The 14,416-nt window shown below is 37.7% G+C and overlaps 2 protein-coding genes across 2 annotated transcripts; both read right to left on the minus strand.

The window, feature by feature from the left end:
• Window positions 1-4,669, minus strand: LOC122832279 (T-box transcription factor TBX1). The gene is made up of 8 exons (XM_044118860.1): window positions 4,289-4,669; window positions 3,941-4,115; window positions 3,654-3,755; window positions 3,113-3,284; window positions 2,836-2,991; window positions 2,648-2,715; window positions 2,247-2,350; window positions 1-1,675 (listed from the first exon to the last, which is right to left on the minus strand). The coding sequence occupies exons 1-8, from the start codon at window positions 4,293-4,295 to the stop codon at window positions 1,509-1,511; spliced, it is 951 nt and encodes a 316-aa protein (XP_043974795.1). The 5' UTR covers window positions 4,296-4,669; the 3' UTR covers window positions 1-1,508.
• Window positions 4,670-5,375: 706 nt separating this feature from the next.
• Window positions 5,376-7,362, minus strand: LOC122832280 (apolipoprotein A-I-like). Its single transcript, XM_044118861.1, has 3 exons — window positions 6,670-7,362; window positions 6,432-6,576; window positions 5,376-6,344 (listed from the first exon to the last, which is right to left on the minus strand). Exons 1-3 carry the CDS (start codon window positions 6,710-6,712, stop codon window positions 5,741-5,743), a joined length of 792 nt encoding a protein of 263 aa, XP_043974796.1. The 5' UTR covers window positions 6,713-7,362; the 3' UTR covers window positions 5,376-5,740.
• Between the last annotated feature and the right edge of the window lie 7,054 nt (window positions 7,363-14,416).

Genomic DNA, 14,416 nt, shown 5'->3' on the forward strand with positions numbered 1-14,416 from the left:
TAGACAATGAATAGACCCCAAAAATATGGTAAACAGGAGGAAAAATATAATGAGCTATTATTGACTGCTAATCCAATACTCAATAAAACATATTGGCAATAATTCCAATTTCCATTAACAAATGAAGCATTTAAACTGCTACATTGTAACACCTTAAAAAAAAAATTGCTGAACATTTGTTGTATTTTATTTTGAAAGCAAAATCGTTTTTCAGTTCTCCCCTCCCTTCCAAGAAACGTCTAGAGAAGAGCGGTATCATGGGTAGTGAAGTTTTTAGCCTGACTCCTTTGGCTTCAAAGAATTTCTCCATTCTCTTTCATCCTCTCTATAATTTTAAAGGTATTCATATTTAATATTTTTACGACACTAATGTCACAGTGATGATGAGCTTAATTTAAATGAACTTGGTGTCAGCTCTTTACATATTAAACCTAAAAATAAATAACAATTTTAATATAGTAATCCAGAACCTTTATATGTTGTTATTTTGATTTTGATACACAGACTCAAGAAAAAATATGGAATTAGCCAATTTTGTAGAGAAACTGTAGAGAATGTGTCATGGGGTCCTGCAAAAACAACACAGCACTTCACCAAAATAACACTTTACTAACTCTAACCAGAGCACGATACTACACTGCAGCGAAATATGCAGGGTAGTATCATGCACTGGTTACTTTTTATTCAAATGGAACAGAAATCTTTCATCAGGATGGATGAAAACAGTTCCAGTCAGGCTTTGGCCAAAATACCGGTCAAGTTTAGCCCAAAACCTTCAGGTGTGTGCTATGAAGCTTTAGTTTTTAGCATTGCTGTGAGCATAAACATATATCCAAATCAACATATATCCAAATCAACAAAGTAACAATTTAGGAAAGGAAAATAAAAGCTTTGAATTGGCCTAGTCAAAGTCCAGAGTTAATTTGGACAAGAGATGAAATAATGTGAAACTGAATCAAAAGGTGCTTCAGCAACAATTCAGTTTCAGGGTGCACACACATTTACAACCATGCTATTGCGCTTTTATTTATTTACTTATTTTTACGTTTTTAATAGATTTGTTTATTATTTTGTTTCTTTCTGACTTAAATAATAATAATAAATTAGGTGTGGAAAGGCATTTGAAATCATTTATGGCAATCCCTGTTTTTAACAAAACAAAAAAGTTAATAATTTATGTCACAATGCCACCCCTGACATCTTGTTTTTAAAGGATTTAATAAGTAATTTAAAGAGTCTGTCATGAAAGGCATTTGAAATCATTTATGGCAATCCCTGTTTTTAACAAAACAAAAAAGTTAATAATTTATGTCACAATGCCACCCCTGACATCTTGTTTTTAAAGGATTTAATAAGTAATTTAAAGAGTCTGTCATGGAGGCCAGTAAATAGAACTACCGTATGTATACTATATCCATAAATATAAGAAAGAAAGAAAGAAGCCAGATGTTAAGGGACTAATTGGAACAATTGGTTTTTGTTTGCTTGCTTTGCAACAGTTTGACTTTCTAGTGAGATGATCCAGTGCAATCCCAGTACACAGGGATATGGAGGAAATGTGCAGATGTTGTTAAACTGTTCCCATCTTTGCTCGCCATGGTGACTTCCACAGAGTCCTCCTTTTGGTAAGGCAGCTCACACTCCTGCAGCAGCACAGAGGATGAACTCGTCTGTCCTGTAAATGAAGAGGAAAATGCTTAAATAGGTTCTGTTTAGCCCTGTTTTATTGTCCAATATTTTGTATGTTAATTACAACTCTTGAGCAAACAGACATTTATTAACATGACTTTATAACTTGCAATAGAAATATTCTTTATTGTCCCACAGCTGGGAAATTTATGTGCAACAGCAGCACATAATCACAGCAAGTAGATTCACACAAAGATAGAAATATGCAATATATAAAAACAAATAAAAAAGAAAAAAAGTACTGTAACGTAAGGACAACATTTCAACTTAAATACCATGGAACTGTAAAAATAAATTAAAATACTCTGGTCCAAAGGAATGTGCAAATGAGAAGGTAAATTTAAAAATGTACAAAATGTGTATGTTCATTTGAGAATTAAAAAGACAGACTATAAACTGCAACAGCAAAGATGTTATTCAAAATCAGTAAAGTTGTGCAAACACAGTAAGACTAGTAAATTATAACTAAGAGTCTTAGTACTGCTAGATGAATCATACGACTTTAAATAATTAAACTGTGCACTGAGCTGAAAAGTAATATGTTGTAAAATACTCACTGGCTGAAGGCTTTGAACGACCCTGATCTTTAGGTTTAGAGACGAGGGGCTCTGTACCGCCATCTGGTGGGCATAATACTGCAAGGGAGCTTGCAGTACCTTCCCTGCACGCAAATGTAAGAACACAGCTGTTACATGCAGTTACGCAGTCCTTTCTAGAAAGCTGTATAGCCTACGTGCCTTTACACACATTTGTGATCAATCTACTGTATCTGAAGCAATCTACCTCCCTGACATGGGAGACTGTACGAGTTAAAGACAGTACAAAGGTGAAAGATTAGCTGGGATCCGGCCTGCAGCCTTATCATTTAGCAGCTGATAACGGTGGAAAAAGACCATCATGTTAGGATTCTGCTGCTAGTCAAGGACAAAAGCTGAATTTAGGGCGGACTGACACTCACCATGCCTGTGGGTCTGTGGTCCTGAAGCCTTTAGCAAATGGGTTGCTTGCAATTTTCAACTGAGTTATCTAAAAGCATAGAGAAATTCAAATATTGAACAGTTTCTTTTCTCTTAAGTCATTAACTTCATCTCTATTGGAATGGTTGGGCACATTCAGTATTTAGGCTACTGAAGATCCAGTTCTTACCCTGTGGTTCTGATAGGCGGTGACGGCCATGAACCGTGTCTCAGGGAAGGAGAAAGAGCAAAAGTTATTGTAGGCGTTTAAATGACTGCTGGGTGCTGGGTCCACATACACTACATGGAAGCGTGGCTGATAACGGTGCATGGAGTTCAGAATCATCTTACAAACGCAAAGCAGGAGAAAACAAAGAGTCAGTTTAAATAAACATTTCAGGGGCATGTTAATGACATTTCAGGTCATTAACGCATGGAGTAAAAAGCAATAAGAACATCCAACTGACATGTCCATTGTCATCCAACAGGTTGTTGGTGAGCTTGAGAGTGTCAAACGACACTGTCTGCTTCATCCACTGGGCTCCGGGGGCCGGTGAGTCTGGGTGGAAATGCATCCGGCTCGGGGCTGCAACATCCGCTCGCCCTGCTACCAACCATGAGGAGTTGTGGAATGCATATCTAAAACACACACATTATTATTTCCTTTTTTTTATATATAATATGAATTTAAGGATGCAGATGATCAACTTGTTAAGTCAGTTTTTCTGTAGTGAAATCTAGGCAAAGTTATTTTTTATAGCACCTTACACAGATGGAGTATAAACATTAAAACATAATTAAATTAAAGCATAATTAAAAAGACAAAGAGCACGTTAAACTATAGAACTTATTAAAAACAAACAGAAATATTATAAACAGGACATATTTGAATTAGAATGTCTTGAGCTTCTGTATTAATTAAACAAAACTCTCAAGATATTGTAAAATTAAAGGAAGCTCAGTCTGTAACGGTCTTCATATTTATGAATTAAATGAATATTGCTTAACCTGTATCTCTTGTCATCAACAGGGATGAAGTCCATGAGCAGAACATATTCGGCTAAAGGATCCATTCCAGAGATTCTCACCTGAAATGTTGGAAACATCCTCCTAACATTTTGTGAGTATAAAGAAACAAATAAAGAAAGAAGCACATTAGACAGTACATAAAACCTACAGCAAAGAGAGCTAGTGGATGAACATAGTGTAGCATGTTTTGTAGTTAGACAGTTTTAGCTACTGGGACAGTCTAACTATAGAATACACTACAATATGTTGTATGAAGCATTTGTCACCTTCCAGATTTTGTAACTATCATTTCTGTGCCCAGTTGGTCAAACTGCCGCCACAGTGCCTGCATTTCAAGTTGAACTCTGACCCCACAGACTTGGGGGGCCTTGGTGATGAATAGTGTCCCTCCATCTGTGCAGTCAGGCAATGAAAGTTCACAGCTCTGGGACAGTGCAAGACCTAAGAGGAAAAGAAGGCAAACATCCATGTACATTGTTACATTTTTCCAAAATCTCAAAGCAGCTCAAGGTCAGCTCCCCACTTCACCGGTTTGTCCCTGGTGAAGTGGGGAGCTCAGTGTAAAATAGTGAGCACACATCATGTCATCAATACAATACATAGAAAACACTTACCGTTCATCCTTTCAGCATTTACAAGTGTCTACTGATATGTCTGTTCACTCCTATTAGTTTTTGCAAATCTGGCTGCTAGCTGCTGTCCAGCAGTGAGTTAAACCCACAAGTTTAGTGTGTAACATAAACGTAGCAGCCTGTACAAAGTTTTCTCCCTCCGGTTTCCGTAGAGGTGTGCAATCAGGTTTTCTGAGTGGTCGTTTGTGGCTGGGGGAACAGCGTGGTTTTATAGAGCACAGAACTCTCACTAGGGACCTCAAAGCTGGCCTCATCCATTATAATACTCATAGCGGCATTGACACCAACTAATCAAAGCTGGAAGCACTTCGTTGCATTCAGCTGCAATAGCGGTGGAGACCTGAATGCAATTCTTTGGGAAGAAGCAAAGATCTCATTGTGACTTGTAGCCTGAAGCCCAAGTTGGATTAACATTTTGCACGTAACAGTTTGATGTTACTGGGTGTGAACAGATGAGAACAGAAACAATCTGTTTCCATTATTCATAGGGCCAGATTTTCAACACCATGTTAATTGGAGATTCACTTACACATGATCTATAGCTTAAAGTTCTGATTTTCCTTAAAGGTTGAATTCCACCATACCAGTTAGCATGACTAGAGCAAGCTTTTGTTGCTAATTTAAACAAACATCAGAGGAAAGGTGATCAGTAGTCTGCAGGACTTTAACAATAAGATTCTGCTTGAGAGGCTTTTGCTTCCACGTTTAGCCTCATGTTGCACTTCGATGGGACGGTGTTGATTGTTACAGCCTGAGGGATCCAAAGCTGTAAAGACTTTCCCCTAATTAATCACAGCATGATTCTGGTTTGTCAATAGGCCGGTTCCCTCTCTGATCGACTCATTAATCATTGCTTTTAATACAGCAGGCAGAAATACATCATGTGCAGCTGAAAGGCAGTCTTAACTGTAACTGATTGTTTTAATATTGTTCTTTTCAGGTGGTCTTTGGGATCAATGTTGACCTGTTAAAATCCTGATCTTGCCCCTTTTGCCTTGAGGGGCTGAAAAGGTGAGTGTGATGTATTTTTAACAAGCAGTTTAAAGGAAAATGACTCCAGAGAACACAGTTGTATAAACAGTCAGATGTTTATTGAGCTGTATTTTTCATCAAAGCACAGTTACCATAGTTACACAGAGATTCAAGCCTGTGTGGTAATTCACAAACACTTCATACCCAATGTGTTAGCAAATGGCATGTAAAGATGAAGATATGTGCTAGGTGTGTATGTGTCTCTGTGTGCGTGCTTGCATTTAGGCATGAAATTGCGTGCTCGGAGGGAAGGAAGTTCCGCCATTTTTGTTCATAAGTTAGGCACTAGCTTCACTTCTGAGGTGGTCTGTTTGTGAGGGGGAAGAAAGAACATAGAGACAGCTTCAATATATCTAAGACAGACAGCAAGGTGAGGTTAGTTAAAAGAAAGATACAGAGGATTTAGTTTTTGTTGAAGGTATCTTTGATGATGGTAACCATGGCGTGGAGCTTCTCCTTGATTTCCTCTCCAAGAGGAGTCAGCTTCTCCCTCAGGCTAGTGATCTGCTCAGTGTTGACGCCCTGTGCCTGGCTGTAGGCCTGTCTCAGCTGCTCTTTGTATTCTTCCACGTAAGGGGTAGCCATCGCCTTCAGGGCCTCCAGTCGCTCAACAAGCTTGGTGCGCACAGACTCAACAATGGGCATCAGGGCAGCTCTGGTCTCATCCACATTGGTGGCTACCTTCTGACGCAGCTCCGTCATAACGGGCTCCATCTTGGCCCTCAGCGCCTCCATCTCAGCATTCTGCTTAGCTTGGTACTCTCTGACGTAGGGCTCCAAGTGGGTGCGGTACTCCTCCAAGTGCTTTTCGAGGACCTCCCTCAGCTTGGCACGCTTGGGCTCTAGTTCAGCTCTGAGAGCCTCAATGTCAGCTGCAATAGAAGCACGCAACTCAGCAGTGGCATCAGAGATGCTGGAAACAACAGTGTCGGTCATAGGGGACACTTGGTTCTGCAGCTGCTTGATGTTGTTGTGCATATCCTCCAGGCGCTGAGCCAGGGTAGCCCTGGAACAATACAAAGGTTGAAGAGCTCATGACTAAATAATTGCAGAAGGAATCGTAAGAGAGGCATCAACTAAAACATTTTCTTACTTCAATTCCTGGTATGGAGTGTCATCAAGCTGGTCCAGAGCTTTGATGGCACTTTCCTTTGCCTGTGTCATGTAGACATCCGCAGCAGCCCTGATATGGGCAAGCTGGGAGGGGGCATCAGCCTGCAGGGAAGCGGCCTGGGAGCCTGAGGTGAGAGGTGCGAAGACAAAAAGTTGAACATGTGCAACAGATCTTCTGAGACATCACAGATTCAGGAAAGAATGTGTGTTCTACTCACCGACTGCCAGGAGAACGGCAAGAGCAAGAGCCACGAATTTCATGGTGGTGGTCTAGAGTCAAAAAACACACAGGATGTTAAAGAGGAATGGTGGAAACACACAAAGGAATATGGTAATGTATCCACTAAAGCAGTGTTAAATATCCTGCCTAAAAGCAGATTTATAGGTCTCAAAATTAAGAATGCTTTGCAAAACACTCATCCGCAAACTGACCTAAATTAGCTGGCAGCCAACATATGGCTGTCTATTGGGACAACGTGGAATCTGAGTAGATTAGCAAAGCAGTTTAAGTCGATAAAATCCGAACTGTTTCGTAATCTTGTTTTAGGGTTTAGCAAGTCAGCTGTCAGGGTTAGAAGACGATCTCAATCCGGATGAATAAATGAGTTTAGAGACATCTTTAAATGGAAATACCAACTGTAATATCTCCTGAGGCCCAACAGCTTCAACCTGAAGTTACAATGACAAGAAAGAAAAAAAGTCCTAATGCTGCCATAAGAAAATACTTATCTTTCCACAATTGTATGTTTTAGCCTCTCATTCAGTAGTTGAGGTCTCACAGAAAAGCAAGACTGCAAGACTTTTGAAATTTTAAAAAGTTGTGATTTTTGTTTTCTGATCCCCAGTCTGAAGACCAAATTACAGTTCCTATCCCAGTTGCTGCTTGCCTTACCTGGTGGAGTTGGTGTCGAGACTGAACAACTCTAGCCACAGCAGAGTTTTTATAGTCCCCGGATGAGGGACGAGTCCTTTGCAGAGGAGGGGGCAGAGAGGAGGAGTAGAGCAGTGAGGGCTGCGTGTCTCCGTGGAGGTGGACCTCACCCCTGAGCCGTCTTCCTCAGCAGGGGAATCGGGTTGAGGGTTCAACGGTCACATGCTGCGAGGAGATCAGGAACACACGTCAACAGATCTGGCAAAATATGCCCTATATACCATACATTATCACTGTTCAATACACATGGTAACTTTTACAGATTTTATTCTTTCTAAGAAGTTTTTTTTTGTTTTGTTTTTCTTTCTTTTTTTTGCTGCTTTTCTTGTGTCTGAGACATCATATGGTTATGAAAACAAAACTATGCAGACTAAACCAAGAAACCTAGGATAATAAGGGAAGTATGATTATTAAGAACTTTTAATTACATCTTTTTTTAACTTGTCCGCAGTAGTGGAGATGTTGGAAAGGTGAGGGGGAGGCTAGGAAAGCGTAGGGGAAAAGAGTGAATACAAAGAATTTTACACAAGCAGAAAAAGTTATCCAAATGTGTTTGCCAGAAAGCCACATTATTTTTACTCGTTGTACTTCCAAAAATGCTGCCAAGTAAAACAATGACGAGTACAGAGATCACATGGACTTGATACGGTCAGCTTTCTGAAATGCAACAACATTCAATTAAATGTTTTGTGTTGAAGATACCAAACACAAAAACACACACACTATCCCACAAATCATGTATAAAGTATCAAAACAGAATTATCTCAGCATTTAGATAACAAAATTTGTTACTGGTTCATTGCGTGTGTGCGTGGGGGTGCGGGTGCGTGTGTGTGTGTGTGTTTGCGTGTTGATTAATAGGTCAAAGAGTTGTGTACTCTGTCCTGTTGTTTGTTGTCCTGTCATCTGTGGACTTTGTCACTCTGGCTTCAAGTGATTTGTGGATTTGGAGTGATCACTTTATATAATTATACATGTACATGTGTAGTGCATTCTGATGGCACTATCATGTGAGGTTGAAATGTGAAACTTCTGGAAAAGAAAGTGAATAACAGCCAAGTGTTTTTAGCAGTAGTATCCTTGCAGAGTGGAAGCTGTAGTGTCAGCATGGCAACCAGTTGCAGGATTAATCATTGGAAGCACTGGAACTACTTTTCTTGCATAATGTCAGGCCTATATGGTCGATGCATGTCTTTGTGAATCCTATTTCTTTCAAACCGTTTTTTTTTTGTTTTTTTTGTGACTTCTCCCTCTGTTCTATTGCAACATCTCCACAGTATGTCTTATGCAACACTGATCGTTATAGCACAATAATTTGAAATAGGAGGCAAATAATGCTTGGTAAATACAGCAAATATAACCTCTCACAGCTCTAAAAACAGTAAATGTGCGGAGGACTGACAAAACGAATTACTGCTAAATACTATTTGGTTCCATTAAATAACCAGCTTTTACAAGCTGAAATAAGATGTGTTTGGAAAATAATAATGTTGTCATTTAAATTGGTCTGAAGACCATTTTAAGTGACATGCGTGTCACTATCTTCTACTTGTTCCAGTTTGTGAGATTAAGAAACTAAAGGTATGATGAGTTTTGATGGATCTATAACTCAGTAATGTTTCTGGCCAAACTGTTTCTCCCCAAATCTATATTTTAGATTTATTTGTTGATAATTTGCTTCTTTCCAGTAAGCTAATTGGTTAGCACGTGTTGTTTAGACCTAATTTTAAGTCACCTTTGAAGTTCATAGATTGTCTGTTCTCTGTCTTCTATCTCTTCCCCTGATTGCATTATTGAGCCAACATTTCACAGAAGGCTAGCTAGTTTGATAAATAGACCAACGAGTCGACCCTCTTTTCCCTCCCTCCCCGTCGTGAAACTTTCACCATGCTGTTATCAGCTGTGGGGATTTGTTTGAAACTGATTAACAAAATGCTTCAGACAAGCTGAAAACTGTGACAATAATGGGTGAGGACAGATCACATGGAAACATTTGCATGAAAAAATTTAGTTTATTTATTTTTTTATCTAATCAGAAATGCCGAGATGTTTCCATCTTCTTCATCTGAAAAGAAAACCACATTTTGCTATCTTTCTGTCTCTGTTGTGTTTCTGCATCTACTATTAAAAAATGCCATCAGGTCTTGAAGGAGTGTAAATGCACAAAGGGACATAGAAAAAATGTGGATTTTTACACAGTCTTGAAAACCTTTTATTGGCTTGTTCAAAAGTTGCTTGGGATTTCATTAACCTTTTGCAGGATCATGCAATTTTTTTAGCAACTTGGGATCTTGTAAAACTTTAGCAAACTCATCCAAAAACTAATCTTAAAGATAGTCTCTTAGAAGCAACATAATGCTCTATAACATTTTGCCAAAACATATTCAAAATCAATCCAACTGACTGAGAATTTTGCTAAACCCTTGTAGGTCATGCAAAGGAGATTAGAGGTCTGGATAGTAACTCTGGATCTTGAGTCTTGCAAGACATTAGTAGGCTCTAACATATTGTGGATTTCACCAAAGTATCTTGGAGTCTCAGAAAGTGTTTTATTATCATCTTGGAAAACTTGTTTGGTATGTTGCAAAAGTGTCATGAGTGAAACAGGCTGTGTCAGAGAGGAAACATATCTGGAACAATAACCTTTGAGACTCCTTGCATTGCTGTGCATTGATTCAGCATTCCAGGCCGATCTGCGTCTGTAGATTACTGCTGTCAGTAGAGTTGCTGGCAGAAGAATTGCTGAACTCCTAATGTGTCAGAAGTGGAAGAAGGTTTGAAAACTTTGATCTGTTTAAAGCAATTCTTCTGTGACTTTGATTAGATCTTGTTTAGAACATTATTTTTTCTTTTGACGAATGCAAACTACTTCCATGAACAGATTAAACGATTACACAGGGTTTGCTAAATATTTTATTGGAAAATCCAACATTTGATCATGTGCTAGCTGAGGGTCAAAGGTCATCTCATTGTTCCAGCTGCATCCTTGGTGGAGCGCTGCTCTCAGACCAGCAGGGGTGGTTATCTCAGCTGTAAGCAACAACTTGCTTGCACTTATTTTTCTCCAAAGCACACACTGTCGTAAATCGTTATACCCAGGCCATTTAACTGTATGGTGTGATTTTGCAATATCACATCTGCTAAGGTCACTTCTTCTTTAATACAGACATTTGTGACAAAGTCTCTCTAGCAGAGCAGCACTGTTGGTTGTAATGTCCTGAGGGCTGGAAAGCTTGACAGCAAAGCAAGACAATCCACCATGAACTCAGATAACCGGGACAAACAGAGTTAAGGAAACTCAAAAGAGCTATTATTTAATCATAAACTCATTTACCCCTTGATCGCACATATTAAACAAAATGCTTTTTTTTTTTTTCATTTCTAGAGATTTTATTAAAAATATTCAGACATAAAAAGGTGTTCTTCCATTCTGAGACTTTAGATGTGCAGTGGCCACAAAACAGTTTCATAATCTTTAACCCTTTTATATTTGTTACATTTAAAACACTAACTTTGATACATTTCAATAAGGATGTTTTGTGTGATAGATCAGCACAAAGTAGGAGTTACTGGTGGAGTTTCAGAAAATACTGTAGACATATGCTTTTACCAATTAAACCCATACATTTTAACAGTCATATCTTTTTAGCCCCTTTACTTTATACGTCTATACAAAATCCAGTGCAGTCACTTCCTTTGTCCCCTATTTAATGAATGAAGTTCATATCAGTATGTATAATTTAAGTAGAGTATTAATTTTAATCCAGCCCAGAGGAGAAGGTAGGTGGATTGAAAACAGTACATGGCAGTTAAGATAAATCTAATAAATAAAAATCTTAAAATGTGGTGTGTTTTTTGGATTTCCACTCTGCCCAGGTCTAATGTCATTGGTGACGTCTCACAGGTTATCTTCTGCCCTATATTTAGTGGTATGCATCTTCGTGTCAGTCCTGGCCAACTTCCATGTCCCTGTTAAGCAAAGCAGCACAGCATAGTGCTGCCACCTCCATGTTCCAATGTGGGGGTTTGTGGGTTCAGGGTAATCTATAGTTAGTTATATTTTGTACTTTCCATGGAATTCCTTCTTTTATTTGTTTACTATTTATCCCAAAATACTTTTGGCAAACAGCAAGCATGACTCTTGTGGTTTTCTTTCATCAATTGCCTCTGATCTAGGAGACATTTATGGAGTGGTTTTTTTTTGTACAGCTGAAAGATACTCCCACCTGAGCTGTTGATCTTTTAAGCTCCTCCAGTCTCCTCTGTTAAGAAAAAAAAAATTCATGTAATCAAAAAAGCTGGCAGCACAACTTATGTCTTTAAACTTATATCTGTATCTGAACCAGATCAAGTTTGACAATCCAATCTGTTTAGGATTTTACAAAAGCATTCGAAGAAAATTGAGGACACACCTGGGCAAGTTCTATGGCAACCAGCAATCAGTGAGTTGGCTCTTTGATCAGTGATAGGGAACATTATCTTCCCTGTTTATGAGTTTCTGGTGCCATTTGCTGTTCCAAATTCTGTTCCTTAGATAATCAAGTTTATTGACATGGACAGTAAATGTTGGGACTTACTGAAATGGGTACATCATAACCTCGTTAGAACATTTCACTCTTCAAAGTTTGAAGTCTTTCCTGTTCCACAGATCCAAGAGACCAGATTAAAAAAGGTGTCAATTACATTTATTGGTATGGAAAGGGTTACAAAGCTGTTCCTGGGGTTTTGGCAAGCTACAATAAGAACCATTATCCACAAATAGAGAAAACGTTCTTGCTGGATGCTCATCCAGAAAGTCATTAAAGGTCATGAAAGACCCGAGAAACACGGTTAGATCACTACAGGCCTCACTGTTTTTAGTTAAAATCATAGTTTGCCATCAGCTAACACTTTTAGAAAACTATTCTGGGAACTGGAGAGACTAAAGGTAAACTTTTTAGAAAGTGGGCATCTCACTACATGATGCATAACCCCAGAGCAGCATTTTAGAACTGAACAGACCCGCAGTAGAAATATGAAGGAATCGCTGGCGACTGAAGTCTCCGATCGAGACATTACTAAACCAGTTTTACCATAAGATCCATCGTGTAATTTGCTTTGAAATGAATATGTTACAAAGTTCAACCTCACACTGGGGTTGTGTGCTTTGCGTAGGTGTTGGTCATCAAAGTTTCAAGGCCTGTTTGTGATTCTAAAGCATTGCTCAAGATGAAGAGGCCATTCACCCTGATACTTAAATAAAACACACATGATAGGGATGATTTGCTGTCCACCCATGAATGTGAGCGAGTTGGAGCAGATTTATGGAAACCACTGAATTATTTCTTGTCATTTTATCTGTATTGCATTTACTGTTCACAAAAGCAGAAATAGTGTAATAAAAACTAGGAAGTTTTTTTTTTAATGCAATAAATCACTTGCACCCCGTTAAGACAAACTAACTAACTTTTGCAGACTTACATTTACAATTTAGTTTCAGAGTCAATTATCATTGATAAAGAGCTTCAAAAACGTTTTGTTCAGCCACCCAGCCATCCATATTCCATTCCCACTTTATCACACTTCTGAATGTATATTTTCGGCTGCCCTCTAGTGGTCAAATCTTGGAATACCATATAATGTTTGTACATATTTGAAGCTGTGTTGATAATAATGATAAAAATATTTTGTATTGGTAGGAATCATGCTGTATTCTTAAAGCCAGAAACTGACTTGATTAGGACTATTCATACCTAAGGCAAATTTAGTTTGAACTCTTTTCATTCATCCAAGATGTTCTTTTCTGAAAAGAAAGAAAACAAGCACCTCTCAAAAGATGAAAAAGCCATTGACTTTCTTTATTGTTATTTTATTCTTTTTAAAATTAGTAATTCTTTTATATAATTTATTATCTTTGGAGAGACAGCTGTCTCATTTCCATCCAGAAACAAAATTTTCTGTATATGTTGTATCAAATTGTTTTAACTTGCTTTTTCTTCTGTTAATTCATATCCAAAACACAAAAATAGTTTGCATCACTTTAAATTTCATAATATCCCAGCCTACCTTGCACACTATTAGAATAACAGTCATAAATAAACAGAGCTGGGAAGAGTTGGCAAAAATTAAACTCAAGTATGGGCAGCACTTCTTCAAAAATAACTAAAAGAAAATTAAAGTATTTCGCAAAAAGGCTATATTCTGAATAACATCTGATTAAAATTTAAAGATGGAACCAGACAAGCAAAAGATGTAAAGTAATCTGCAAATTTGGTGTTTTAAAAGCTAAAATTTAAACAGCGCAGATAACATATTAACAAAATAATAAATTCAAAGGAAGAAACATTTTCCAAATCAAATCTTTTCAGATAATGTGTATACAGTATATGCTAGAACAAGTTATATAGTTTTTATTGTAGCCTCTCTTTACCCCCAAATGGCACAAAAGACTAAACATCTGAACAAGCTTGTACAAAGAAAAGGTCTCACTTTAACATTTCATATTTTTGATTAAAATATGATTGAAGTTACTCACAGTGGATAGAGCATAAACATGAATACGGTGTAGAGTATCAAAATTGTACTCAAGTTAGAGTAGTGGTACTTCATAAATATATTACTTAGGTAAAAGTTAAAGTACGATGCAGTAAAACTAAAAATGCATTTTTCCAAAAATGTTACATTTATATTAATACATTTATATAATAAACTACTCTACCAAAGAGCCACAGTCGCTCTATGGTACAGTTCATTTATTTAAATAACTAACTAAATAAACTTCAGGTTTGAGGTATTTATCAAGACCACTTTAAAGGTTATAAGAAAATCTGTCTTCTTGTTAATAACATACAAAAATTGGATGATTTATTCCTATAAGAATTTTATATACTTCCTATGTGACAAGTGACAGTTATTTTGCATAATATTCTTCGATATAAATATGATAAAAGATTTTTTTTTTAGCATAATCTATTGTTATGTTATGCCATTCATTGACACTGACATTAAGGAAATTCACAGACCGTCTTGGTAAAACAACAATATCCGAGTTTACA

Source organism: Gambusia affinis, linkage group LG06 (genome assembly GCF_019740435.1).
Source record: "Gambusia affinis linkage group LG06, SWU_Gaff_1.0, whole genome shotgun sequence".
In the NCBI taxonomy this organism is placed as follows: Eukaryota; Metazoa; Chordata; class Actinopteri; order Cyprinodontiformes; family Poeciliidae; genus Gambusia; species Gambusia affinis.